The sequence below is a fragment of the Chaetodon auriga genome, chromosome 15 (genome assembly GCF_051107435.1).
Source record: "Chaetodon auriga isolate fChaAug3 chromosome 15, fChaAug3.hap1, whole genome shotgun sequence".
Classification (NCBI taxonomy): domain Eukaryota; kingdom Metazoa; phylum Chordata; class Actinopteri; order Chaetodontiformes; family Chaetodontidae; genus Chaetodon; species Chaetodon auriga.
This window is the reverse complement of record NC_135088.1, coordinates 448,884-462,500: the sequence shown is the minus strand read 5'-3', so window position 1 is coordinate 462,500 and position 13,617 is coordinate 448,884. Positions and strand designations below refer to the sequence as shown.

The 13,617-nt window shown below is 44.7% G+C and overlaps 1 protein-coding gene across 2 annotated transcripts in view; it reads right to left on the bottom strand.

Annotated features, from left to right (window-relative positions):
- arrb2a (arrestin, beta 2a) overlaps positions 1–13,491 on the bottom strand; it is a 27,656-nt gene extending 14,165 nt beyond the window's left edge. The window contains exons 1-4 of one of the 2 annotated variants that reach the window (XM_076749826.1): positions 13,266–13,491; positions 1,837–1,867; positions 1,432–1,492; positions 1,130–1,174 (exon numbers count right to left, since the gene is read on the bottom strand). In XM_076749826.1, the coding sequence (XP_076605941.1) occupies positions 1,130–1,174; positions 1,432–1,492; positions 1,837–1,867; positions 13,266–13,288 (160 nt within the window). In that variant the 5' untranslated portion in view covers positions 13,289–13,491. The remainder of the gene's footprint in view (positions 1–1,129; positions 1,175–1,431; positions 1,493–1,836; positions 1,868–13,265) is intronic. The other variant, XM_076749828.1, reaches the window with a different exon arrangement.
- Positions 13,492–13,617: the final 126 nt, after the last annotated feature.

Sequence of the window (13,617 nt, the reverse complement as noted above, 5' to 3'; positions counted from 1 at the left end):
TTAGGCTTATTTTTGGTTTGTTACCTGTTTTCTTCGGATCTCACTGTCATGTATTGGGCTCTTTGCGCCGTGTGTTGCCTCTGTGTTTTTAACAAGGTGCTGTACTCATGAACTCGCCTCGCACGGAGCCGATTCTCATCAAACCCTGACAAATATCGAACGCTGTGGAGAACAGATGAGTCCAGGTGTGCGGCACTGAACGCTGATTAGCTTTACTAAGTAGAACAGCATCACGGGAGAGAACGTGGAATTAATGCATGTTGGCAGTCAGCAGCCTCTAAACTGACTGTACATCATACGAGATGAGGGCTCATGAATTATTATGGATAAGACTAGTTTATGTCTCAGAAGATGAGTGTGTTTGTTTAACTGTACGTCGGCGCCTTTCTTTTAATTGCCATGTGATCTTGGTTGATTAAGTGATTTAAAATATCAAACTAAGATGCTGAAATCAGACTGTTTCCTCACGAACATGACAAAGCAAAGTTATAAAACTATGACTGGAAAGAAAAAGGTGAAGAAGAGCAGGAAGCTGATGTTCAGGTGAGGAAGCCCTGCGGGTCAGACCACGACCACGGCTTGACTGGATCTTTACAGCGAGTTCACTTAAAGGAAGCGTGCTGTTTCATGCCCCTCAGCACAGAACCTCTCTAACACGTCCTCACTCATTCCTCACCCTGCTGAGCTCCAGCTGTATGAACGACGCTGTGGAAACAACATTCATTCCACTCCAACATTCAGCAAATATGAAGCAAACCAGCTGCTGGTTCCTCTGCGCTGAGCGCCGGCTGCTGCTCTGCTGCAGCTCACAGACATGAACACCGACGGCTTTCTGCTATTTTCCCTCCTTTTCATAATAAAAACATCATCTTTGACTGCAAACAAAGGCATTCGATGTGACTTCAGTTGGACTTTATGTTCAGGTGATTCACCAGCCTCAGTGTCAGTGTGTCGCAGGTTAAAGAGATGATCTGAGACTTATTTTGACAACCTGGATCTGGATCCAGAGTGGATCTGGGTGGATCTGGATCCAGAGAGGATCTGGCTCTCGGACCCCATCCTAGAGCTCACGGTGAGCCTCTTTTTAAAAAGACGTTGATGCTGAGAGTTGAGGAGGAAGCTGTCCTACCTTTCCTGTCCTTCAGGTACTCGGGGTCGACGAGGATCACTCCATCTGTCAGCAGGGGGGAAGGAAGACAAAGTTCAGCTGTTTCTGCTGGGGTACAAAAACCTGATCCAGCAGCCCCAAACCCTGCAGACACATCTCTGCCTGCTGAAGCCTCTTTGACGCGTCTCTAAGTCACATGTCCATTCATTCCTAAATCATTTCCTACGACGTCCACTCAGGTTAACCTGTGCGACAGCTGCAGCGTGTGCAGAACAGATCCTGATCAAACATTAACACCCAAACCTGCAGATGTGCTGACTCACCTACTGGATCCACGTGGTCCAGGTGATCTACAAAGTCTCTCTTTCCCAGGTAAACTGTGACCTGCAAAGACCGACCACAGCGTCAGTGTTGATTCATTTCTTTCCTCCTGTTTTTTTTTTTTTTTTTTTATGTGAAAAACTTCTGTGACTGGAAATTCAGGCGTGACCAATCACAACAGATCATGACTCAGCAAATTCAATAAAAGGAAGTCTGATTGGTTAACCTGCGAGTTTATTACCATCTGATCTCAGATTATGTGTATCGTCATTCAGAACTGACAGAAGTATTCTCACAAATGTAAATTTACTTCAGTCAATACTTGTACTTCAAATGTACAACTGACGTTGTACTTTTACGCCCGGCCGCCCGCCGGCTGCTGCAGAGTAAACAGACGTGTGACTCACCTTACAGTTGGGGCTCGACTTCTTGAAAACTCTGAAGTTAGGAAAGAGGAAGAAGAGGGAGGGAAGACAGAGGAAGAAAAAGAAAAGACACTCATGTTAGTTAATTTTGTTTTGATCAATCAACACACAATGAGGAGAAAAACTCTGTGAAGATGTTTGACAGGAGAAAACATCAATAAAAGCGTTGCTGAACTTTCTGTGTGCGACGATATTTTGACAAAATAATCAGAGGAAACGTCTCGTGTTTCAAACAAGGACACTGTTTATTTCAACACAGCAGGAAACTGAGGAGGGAAGTGGTTTGACAGACAAACTCAGTCTCTATGACCTGGGTTATTATGGGATGTCACCACAGAGCTTTAATGGGGGCAGGTGGAAAGTGTTTAGGCCGTTTTATTTGGCCGAAGCCTGTTTGTGTGCGGTCGAACGCTGAGCTGTGTCCTCGCAGCTCTGACTCAGACTCCACCACCAAAGCTCTGAACACCTTGATGTTGATGAATGTGAGTAAACTGTCTGTTCAAGCTTTCCAGCTCTTGATTCTACCCTGATCAGATCACGTTAGGTTTCATCTTTACTTGACTGCCCCCTCAGTAACATCTGTACTACACCGAAGTCAGCCAGTCTGTTACTGGTGACCGCTGTGTGTTAATGGAAACACACAATCAGCCAATCACCAGACGCATAAAGCCTGCAGATACACACAAACCAAAACCCTCCTGCCGATCCAAATGTGGCGCCAACTGCCAAAGAAAATGCAAATTGCTGCTTGTTTCCATTCACTCGTGTTGTGTGAATATGAGTTGACTGGTTGGTGGAGATAAACAGCAGGTAGTCTCCAGTGGGAGAGACAGAAGAAGAACAGATTACATTTCTCAGGTTTTACCGTGATGCTCAAACTCGCACTACGTCAACGTCATTGATAGAAAGTGAAATGTAGGTCGAGCTGAAATGAGCGAATAAGATGCGGCGGTGTGGTAACGAGGCCGCAGAGTTCACAGCCCGACTCGGCCTCAGAGAGAGCGACTCGCGCTCCCGTTAAATAACATCGATCATAAATGATTCATCTGTGCTCGCAGCAAACACCGTACTCGACCGCAGAGACGTGTTTGACACCTGATAACAACGTGTGTGTCAGCAGGTTAGAAGCACATCCTAAAACACAAATCACTTCAATCACACGGCGTTGATCAAAATCATCTGGATCATTGCTTCAGTCGCGATCTTACAGCCCTGATCAGCTTCATCGAAGCGCAAACAGGTCGGAACCATCGGGGTTCACAGCTCTGTGTGAAATGGTCACATACTCCAACAACCACATCACACACAAACAGGAAGTAACAAACGCAGCCTTTCTCCTCTTAACATCTCCGGTCGGAAGATGAGGCGGTTAAAAAAAATCAGCCGAGGCGTTCAGCAGAAACTCAAACATCTGAGCTCTGCTGGAACGAAGCGACGCTGATGAAGAAGAGCTGGAGACGCTGGCGTCTGAACTGAGCTGCCGCCTTGAGCTTCAGCTGCCAGTGAAGTGTTGAGAAGAGAGCAGCAGCTCCAGCTGATGGCTGCTTCCTGTCACAGACGCCGTATATTTAGATCACTTCAAAGCTCAAATTAAAACTGATTTACAAGTTCTTGTGGCTCCAGTTTTGGCACTTCGGGCTTGTTTATCACTGTGGTGTTTTCAGTTTCAGCACAAAAACACTGTAATGAGCTGCAGGACGACGTTTAGCTCTCAGCCAAACTCCAGCTTTGGTTTCGCTTCATTTTCACAGTTGATGAATTTAGATCATTTTCTTGGCCGGTTAGTTTGTGAAACAGAAGACAACAATAAGAAATGTCCGTGACAGCTCGACGGAGTCTGGTGACGTCTTCACATGTCTTATTTAGTCCCACTAACAGTCCCAGCTCAAAGCCATTCAGATCACTGTGACATAAAACGGGACAAAGACTTCATTAATCAGTTATTAAAACTGTTACCAAATATTTTCTGACGGTCAAACAATCAACTAACTGTCTAAACTGTCACTTACTTTAGCCAAAAGTGATCATCGGTTTGTCTTAATGTGACCGTTTACGGCCATGTCTGAGTGGAGAAGGTTAACGTGGAACTGTCCTCCTGAAAGCTCGATTAACAATTAGTGGATTCACAGAAAATTAACCTGCAACAGCTTTCAACTGTGGGCCGAACCAAAGACGTTTGACGACGTTAACTAAAGTAAAATGATTTGTTAGTTTAGTCCGAAACTTGATGACTGAGCTGAGGGGAGCTCAGCCTCTTCCTCCTCAGACTCTCTGACACCGTTTCCAGCTGAGGCGACGGTCGGCTTCAGGCAGAAGCCTTCAAAGATCCATCTGCTGCAGATCCACTGTTTGAAAATGTTCTGCTGAACATTTCCCGTGTTTTCTCGATCCGATGTCGGTAATCTGAGCTCAGTACATCAGGACAATGACTTCGACAGCAGTGTTTTGAGGATCTGCTGCTGGAAATGACACACAAGCTGCTGCTGCTGCTGCAGTGAAGTGAAACACTTCCAAATACTTGGCAGCACATCACACGTCTCTGTGTTTGTGTTTAAGAGACACAGAGTACAGGCAGTCATTTCATTTTGTCTTTTTGCTGCCACAGCTCCCATTCTGCAGTCTTACTGGTTGTTATTGACTCTTGTGACCCAGCCTGACCGTTCAAACATCCATCGTTAGGGTCATCACCAGGGTTCTAAATTAACACCCGCCAACCCGCCAAATGCGGGTTAAAATTCATATTGGCGGGTGTAAATAAAAACTTACTGGCCAATTTGGCCGGTAATGCATTAGGCAATCATGTCAGTCAGAGCCGCTCTACAGTTCTTGGTCATTTGTCCCCCTGACAGTCCGTCCTACATTTCCCATGAACACTGTCGTAATGCTACGTGATGACGTACAAGACGCCCATTGGCTGTGCGCAGGCACACTACAGTCTGTAGTGCAACCGGCGCGAGAAACCACGGAAACGCAAACACAAAGAAGAAGGAGAAGAATGAACGGCGGCGTATAAACTGTAAAAAAGGAGACTGAGCTAGCTAAAAGTACAAAGTAAAGTTAAACTAAATGCGTGGTTGGGACAGACGTCTGGGGGCGAGAAGAGGAAGGAGGCAGGGGATGAGAATGTCGACAAAGCGTGCGAAACGAAGAAAAGAAAGTTTAACGCTAAATGGCTGACAGGTCGTGAATGGCTTGTGTTTGATCACGAAAATGCCGTCATGTTTTGTAAGGACTGCCGCATGTACACGAAAGAAAAAAACAAGACGAATAATTTTGTGGTGGGGACTAATAATTTTAAAGTGGAGGCAGTAAAGGACCATGAGAGTGCCCGAAGTCATCAGGAGAGCCGAAGGAGTCTGCAGTACTGACTGCTGCACTGTTTGTGTTTTCTAGTTGTACATACATAATTCAGTTTATTACCAATGCAAGTGTTTAAGTCATGGCTGTTACTTATATATATTTCTTATTAAAGAAGGAAAGTAGAAACACTTTAAGTTGAAAGGAAAAATACATTTTATTAGGAATGTAATGATACTAAATACTTACTGGAAAAATGTCTTTTAGAAAATAATAAATCTGACAGCATTTTTTGTTTGTATAAATTAAATGTTTGCACTTTCTGTGTATATTTTGTTTCATGTGTTGTACTTTCTGTGCATTTTTCATGCCAACAATGTAAATAAAATGATCAAATGCATTCAGTGGCACTCATAATCTCTTATTTTCACCGGGAAAAAATTTGGCTAGTGGAAATTCTGATTGGCTGGTAACTTTAGAAGGTCACCAGCCACATTGGCTGGTGATCAAAAAAGTTAATTTAGAACCCTGGTCATCACGCCGGTCGACCAGCATCAAGTTCAGACTGAAAGACTCCCAAACTGCATTTGACCCTGACCAAAAGTCATGGAACTGAAAGAGCTGACAGTTCACCGTCACTGACTGGTTACACACAAACTAACACTTCTGTCTCCCTTTTGCACTTCGACTTCATTTTTGTTCCAGTTTGTTCAGAAACGATCCACCAACAGGATTCAAATGTCATAAGTAAAGTCAGACACAGAAAGTGATTATTAAAAAACTCTGAAGGTAACATGTCGTCACGTCAGCAGAGAAAGTTTAAAGATATGAAACCAGGTCTCCATTACAGAGTTAGTCCAGAAGACACTGACAGGTAGACATTTATACTCAGTCCATGTCTCCATCACTGCCCCTTAATAACTGACAAAGAAGTCTAAGTTATGTATTTATGTTAAAGAAACACCTATGGATCAGTCAGACAGTGGACATAAGCCAATCCTGGAAATGGGCAACACAACATTTCAAGGCTAGAGCTGCAATTATGGATAAGTGCCATTATCAATTCATCTGCCAGTTATTTTTCTGATGAATAAATGAATCTGAAAAAGTTCCTTTGAAGCTTCCTAAAGCCCACTGATGTCTTCAAATGTCTCCTTCTGTTCAACCAACAGAACAAAACCCAAAGATTTTCAGCTTGGAGTGATACAAAACAGAGAAAATCATCAAAAAAGTAACTCCTAATTAAGATGTTAATGTAAAATGCAATGCAGCGTAAACTGGAAAAGAGACTAGACTTCATCAGACCTGAGCCAAGACGAGTCGGGACCTGAACCTGGGAGAGCTCTCCACACACAGCAGGCCGAACGTGACGTTGTGTTTTCAATCTCACTGCCGGCGTGAGCGTCAGATGTTTACCTCTGCAGACAATCTGCCTTCCTCACATCCACTGTCCCCTGCGTGAGTGTGATGTGACGTTGAACCGGCTGCCGTGGGAATAAGCTCGGTGAGAAAACAGCCGGCTGCACGTAAACACGCTTTAACGCTCGGCTGGCCGCTTCCAAAACTTTCCAGCCGGATGAACATGTCGCACCGGCGAGCGGCGGCTGATCCACCTGCAGCAGGACGGTCTGCAGGGACGGGGGTTGAGGACACTCCCGTCCCCCTGTGAGAGCAGACGGCATCACCTGAACAGGAAGTGATGCGGAGTTTAAATGGGATCATCTGTACTATCTGTGTACGGTGATGTTGGTGGTAATACGCCGTTTTCCTCTAAAGAAGTCTTTACTGGTTCGTCCAGCCCTTTGTTCTTCAGACGATACGCATAGTTTGGGTTTCAGTGAAACGGTGACATTTATTGTCCAATGATGGCAAAAATATTTCAGAGGTTGGAGAAAACAAATACTTGGATTTTTGTTGGCAGCTTTTAAAGACTGACGCTGACTGGTAGGAATGCGTCATGATTTTAGAAAAAAAACATTAAAACACAGTTTACGCTACGATCGTCACGTCTTACAGAACAGACCTCGTTTTTAAGATGTGTGGGTCTGACGTGCTTCACTGGGAGTTGTGGGATGTAGATCCTTCTTGTGTGTGTGTGAGGAGCACCTGCATGTTACTGCAGCCACTGTGAAGCACCTGAACAGGTAGTGAGTTATAAGCGATCAGGTTGCAGCCTGATATCGATTAATGGGCGAAAAGTCTCCCCTGAGCACTGAATGCTAGTTTGCCCGTCACCACCAACCAGCTACAATTAGATCAGAGAAGCTTATATCTTCTGTCCTGTCTCATGTAAAGATAGAAAGATGGATGGAAAAGGTGCACACTGCCTGTATACACCCAGCAGATCACAGGACAGGAAGTGTCCTCTGAACTGAGGACGCTGTCTTTCCTCTGGGTCAGAGCTCAACGAGTTGCTCGGACACATTTCATTTCAGCAGGACAGTTCTTCACGCTGATTCAGGTGTGACCCTAAAAACAGTTATTCATTAGCCAAAGAGCCAGCAGAGTGAACGCTGTGACTCAGAGGAACACAAGACTCTGTGACGCTGGCTTCATTTCACCAGCCTGAAAACTTCCTCATGTTCACTGGACTGCTTCCTCACTACACTTCCTCTGCACACCGCAGCGCTCATCATCACACTTCAGTTTGCCGAGTCGCTGCCCACAAACACTTGTCACTCATCTTTCTATTTTAGGGGTGCCTTAAAGTGCTATCATGAACTGTCAAACCGTTAAAACACACCGTCAGCTAACACGCCCCATGTTCCTTCTCTTCAATTTAAATGCAACAAAAGTGGAAAAATGGGAACTTTATCCATAAACACAGCAACGCAGACCAGAGAATTCCATTGCCTCATAACATGGGTCTTATTTTGGTCGTTCTGCCCTTCCTTCCTGTTCGTCCTGATGACATTTAGCTCGCTCGCGTTTAAAGACATGCAGACATAATGACACAAATAAACATAAGTGCAAGTCCACAGGGCATTGCAACAGAAGACTGGTTTCAACAACACCAACTGAACTGCTCACGTGAAGAAGAGAACAAAGGTGAAGGTATTGGTTATTGGTTATGACCCTCTGTTACATTATAAACCTGCTGGTCTGCACATTAAAGAAAACAGCGTAGATCAGCAATGAAGCACGAAGCTGCTCTGCAATAGTTCAACTGCCTGTTTCCAACACACTCAGCGATTACAGGTCAACACCCGACCGCCCATTCATCAGTAAGATACTGGAAAAGACAGCTTCAGTGCTAATTAACTCATTTCTTACAGAAACTAACTTCCTGGAGGAATTTCAGTCAGCTGTAGAACAAACCCCAGCACTGAAACTGCTCTGACTAAAAACTTCAGATGAAAAAAAAGGTCTCCATCCGTGTCCTCTTTGACCAAAGTGCAGCATTTGATACAGGTGACTATGACATCTTGAAGAGTTGTATTGAAAAGTTGCTTGGTGGTTCTGACTGTACATACAAAGGGAGAATGTTTTCCGTCAGTCTTGGAGATCACGTGTCTGAGAAACAGGACATCTGTTGTGGGGTTCCACAGGGGAGCTGCCTTGGTCCATGACTGCTGTCATTATACATGTTGTCACTGTGCCATTCGTGGCATCATTGACAGCATAATGTATGTTTCCAGCACACACTGCGGACATCTGCTGCTGCTCTACTGGAGGTCTCCAGCAACAGCAGAGAGAAAAGCAGCGATGCAGCTTTTGTCAATTACACCCCAAAACTCTGGAACAAACTACCTACAGACACTGAGGAAGGAATATTTTAAAGAGGAAACTGAAAACTTCATCGAACGTTAAGCTGTGATTCTACATAGTTCTGTAGCTTGAACTCCAGAGTTTTACACGTTACCCGTTTGCGTCATACATGTTCTTGCTGGAGATACTGTTTGGTTTGGGTGAGGGGTGGCGCCCGGCTAGTAAACGCAGGACAAGGACTCGTCCGTAACAATCCCTGTTTTGGGGCTCACATCAATACTACATGTATTTGGTCGTATCGGAATGTCAATGAAAGCATGGAAAGTAATTTACAGCAGAAAAGAGTAAGAAGCAGCTAAACATCGTGCAATGCCTTCAACGGCCAATGGCTCGCTGTGTAGCAGCGTAACAGCACCCACGGTGGAAACTGTACCGTCGACACCTTTCTACCCGGCACGGTATTAACCGTCATACCGCCCAGTCCTAGTAGGAACCACATTCCAACTTATAACATTGTTCTTCTATATAAACAGAACCTGTAAGAACCTTGTGAGGCTTTGCTGTGAGGTTCTTCGTACTTCCACTGTACAGAAAAGGCTTTTCAGACAGACAGTACGACTGTTATCACAAACATGACTACGTCAGTGTAATGGTCTCCAGCAGTGGGAAAAAAACATTTACATGTAAGTTAACCTAAGAGTCTGGTACACAGCTGGGGCAGGTGGTGTGTGTGCTTCCCCTCACTTCAACCTTAAAATGCTCATCGAAAACAGCTGAACACAATAAATACAAACCTCAGACATAAATACCACAGATGACATTTAAAACTCTGCATGCACTGCATACAGAACAACACACAACCGTACTGTATGTGGCTACGGCATGAAGCAAAGGCCAACTGCACTTTAATCATCGAGTCTCTCGTTCTCATAAGATTTGACCCATATCTAAATGCAAAGTCCATAATCATGCTAATACATTGGAAATCACACAATATGCGCCAAATTCCAGCTCCCTCTGATTGTAATCACCACACCACTTTGCCTGGTGTTTTGTAGGCCAAAGACAAATTAACGAATGAAGAAAATAATCAACAGATTATAATGATAATGAAAATAATCATCCATCTGCGTAATTCACCACAATTCGCCTCGTGTCTCGCTGAGCAAATACTGTACAGCACCGACGCCACGACGGCGTCCAGAGTCAACCAAATCTAGGGCCTCATGAAATGCAGTTTAATTCGTTCCAGAGTCCCTGTCATTTTTTCCCAATTTCCTCTTTGTCTGTTGAAGCGATGAAGTAAGTGATGAGCTAAGCCTTTTGTGATGACATCATACAACAAGTAAAACTCTCAGCTGCTGATTGTTGGCGTTTTAAGAGTGAGACCTGGTGCGTTCTGAGTTCGTTCGGTCAGGGTAACAGAGAATCACCAAAGTGTCAAAGCAGTAACCCTCTAAATTCTGCCTGACAGCAGCAGGTCAACACGCTTATAACCCACAGCTGAGTGTGAAACCACCCACTTCCTGTACGATAATGCGTCTATATGCCGAGGAGCGATATCAGCCGTTTCTTTAACAGTCGTCACTGTTAATGTTTGTCTTTCCTCCTGCTCGTTTCCTCCCCTCCCAGTTTCCCACCTGTTTCCTAACAGGAAGTGACTGGGGGTTGAGTGCGGAGAGGGTGGCAGGAAAGTTAACACAGAAGTGGGCAGAGCTGGGATTAAATGCACGCCACTGTTACAGATGAAGAGGCCTGATCATACATTTCACTTCTTTAAAGAGGAGGAAAGATGTTCAGGGTTTCATGAAAAGCAGCTAAAGATGCAACATGTGCATGAAAAGCAGCATTTCACTGAGACACCTTCCCCAGAGACAAGGAACCTTTGGTGGGACTGAGTGAAATGTCCACTGCAGGGAAAAGGGTTAGGCCTGGGCGATATATCCATTTTTTCGATTAATTCGAATTTTTTGCCGTGGACAATTTAAAAAATGAAAAATTGGAGTTTTTTCTCCTCTTGCTACGACGCGCCTTTTGCCCCCCATGAGCTTCCGTAGCCATGTAACAGTATACGTTCAGTTGTGCCATCTCGTGTTTGATTCTTCGCGAGGAGTGAGATGTGAAATAGAAAGTGAGCGCTGCAGCGAGCGAAGAAACTGTCGATAAAACAGGGAACGTCAGCTCGCCAGTGTGGCAGTTTTTTGGATTTTGTAAGTCGGACCGTAGTCAGACCAATGTGGTCTGTAAAGTATGCAAAACCGTCGCCCCCACCAAGACCGGTTAATACCACAAACTGTTTAACCACCTTAGCCGCGCTCATCCTTCGGAGCGCAGCGTATTCGCCAACATCCAACGGCATCTGCTACCGCAGCACCGCCGCACAAGCAGCAGCCCGCCATGCAGAGGTGCTCTGCTTCAGCGCCTTATGACCAATCATCTAAAAGGCACAAAGACATAACAGAGGCAGTGGTGTCATATAGATAAAGACGTGCTCTGCTGAGCACTGTGGAGAAGACAGCTTATAAAAATCTCTTACACGTGCTTGACTCTGTCGTTTGTACTTACTGTCTTCTTTAAAAAGTAGGAAAAAAATCAGAAAAAAATCGTAAATCGAGTTTTTTGTGAAAAAACCGGAGATTTTATTTTTAGGCCATATCGCCCAGCCCTAAAAAGGGTCTAAATTAAGTTTTGGGGAAAACATTGTCCCTGCTTGGGGGGTACTCCTTTCATAAAGTACAGGAATACTGGGGGGGAACATTTCTGATTAGTCGAGCACGAGCGGCATTGTATTTCAGGCCCATGCTTTAAAATTTGCAGTCGCAAAACCAGTTTGTTTTTTGGTTCACTGTGCTTTGATATTCCACAGGGAGTTACAGAAGAAAGCAAATGACAGACGGGCATACATCACATCGCTGTTGTGTCGTTTTTCATATTCCAGAAGACAAACTTGCCTAATCTTAATGGGTCTTTAGACTACGGTGGAAACGCAGACAACAACGGGATGAAGGGCCGTTTAGCTCCTTGAAAAGAAGATCTTGGTTCTATAAGATCCATGAGCTGTAAAATGACAAATCCTTTGTCTACACAACAAAAATGCAGGATGTAAACACCCTCGGATTAGAGCTGGGAGTCAGCACTTAAAGCTCACAGTCATCATTTCAGTAAAATCCCATGTGCAAGAGCACAGAGCAAACACATCTGCACGGCACTGTAGAAAGTGTCGGTGAAAAAGCACCTTCTCAGCTCAATAAATATAAAAAGCCATATAAACAAGGTCTGCTTCAGCAGTGTTTGTTTTTCTGTGTTGTAGATTAATTTCAAATCTGAGGTCTGAAAGCAAGAGCTCTAAAACATAGCTGAGCTAACACAATTAACAGGGAGCATGCAGAAAATAAAGAGTAGCACCATCAGGCTTGAAGAAGGCTCCAAATCAGCTGTAATATATTCAAGCGTGTCCAAATAGCACATTCAGCTGTCAATAACAAACCGGGCTAGAGGCGTTTCCACTGTTTACCTGCTCACTTGGGCTATTAAACAGTCTCTAAAGCAAACCGCGTTCATTCACACGAGTTAGCAAGAGCTACATTTAAAGGAGAAGTCTTCAAACTCGCCATAACACATTTAAAACTAATTAGCATAAGACTGCGGTACCCTCATACCTGAAATTAGCTTCTATTAGTAGCAGGCTAACCCAGATAGCCGCTCAGTATGCGCGACCGAACCAAACTCCATTCGAAAATAATTTAATTGTATTCATTCCTTCTGTAGTCAACAGAATAAAACACAACTCCGCGTGTTGCGCATCATTTAAGTCTTTCGTAAAAATCGGCGTTGGTAACATCCACCAAGCAGCCCTTTAATTTAATAAACTCCGGCATTTATCTATTACATTTCTATTGGTCGATTCCGCCCACTACGGCCGTATTTTGTTGGAAAACCACCGTGGGAATTCCTTTCTACAACCCTAAAATGCATTTAATCTTCAAACAAGTGCTGCAGCATGTGTTACATGTGCACTGCATTAAACAGTTGCCGTGAATGATTTGTCAGTTGTTTGCATTTTTATTACATACGTACATTAGCGAGATATCGAGATTTGACATATTTCTGATCGGAGGCTGGAGCACCGTCTTGTCCACAGGAGACGTATCGCGGTTAGCTAACCCCACCCTGCTGGGCTAACTTCGCCTCCTACGAACGAGGTCATCGTGTTGGAGGTTCAAACACAAACCAGGGCAACGCTCAGTGATATTTGTCTCGGTTTCTCTTATAAAGCAGGAAAATCTCTGCTGCACAGGCTGGGAAAAACTACACGGCTCGGGCCAGCAGCAGCACGGCTAACGTTAGCAAAGTGCGTGAGAACGGATGCTAACTAGCTGTTAGCCGCTGTAGCTTAGCCGTCCTACCTGGTGCCCGCCTTGTCCCCCATCTCCTCGGCAGGCGGACGGCAGCAAGATCCCAACAAAATGAGCCCGGAATCAGCGGTGTCTTGATTTTAGAGGATGTGTATTTCTTCAGGAAGCTCCGTTCACCCGTCCATCCACATCGGCGCAGAGCTATCTAGTTAGTATGCTAATTTAATTTAGCGCCGCCTCGGCTCCTCTGGCTTCCGCAAAAGCAGGATCTCCGTGTGTGTGTGTGTGTGTGTGTGTGTGTGTGTGTGTGTGTGTGTGTGTGTGTGTTGTGCAGAGGCTGCAGATCACGTTGCGCAACGTAGATATATGACAACAAGAAGCATTAGGCCTAAATGTTAAAAAG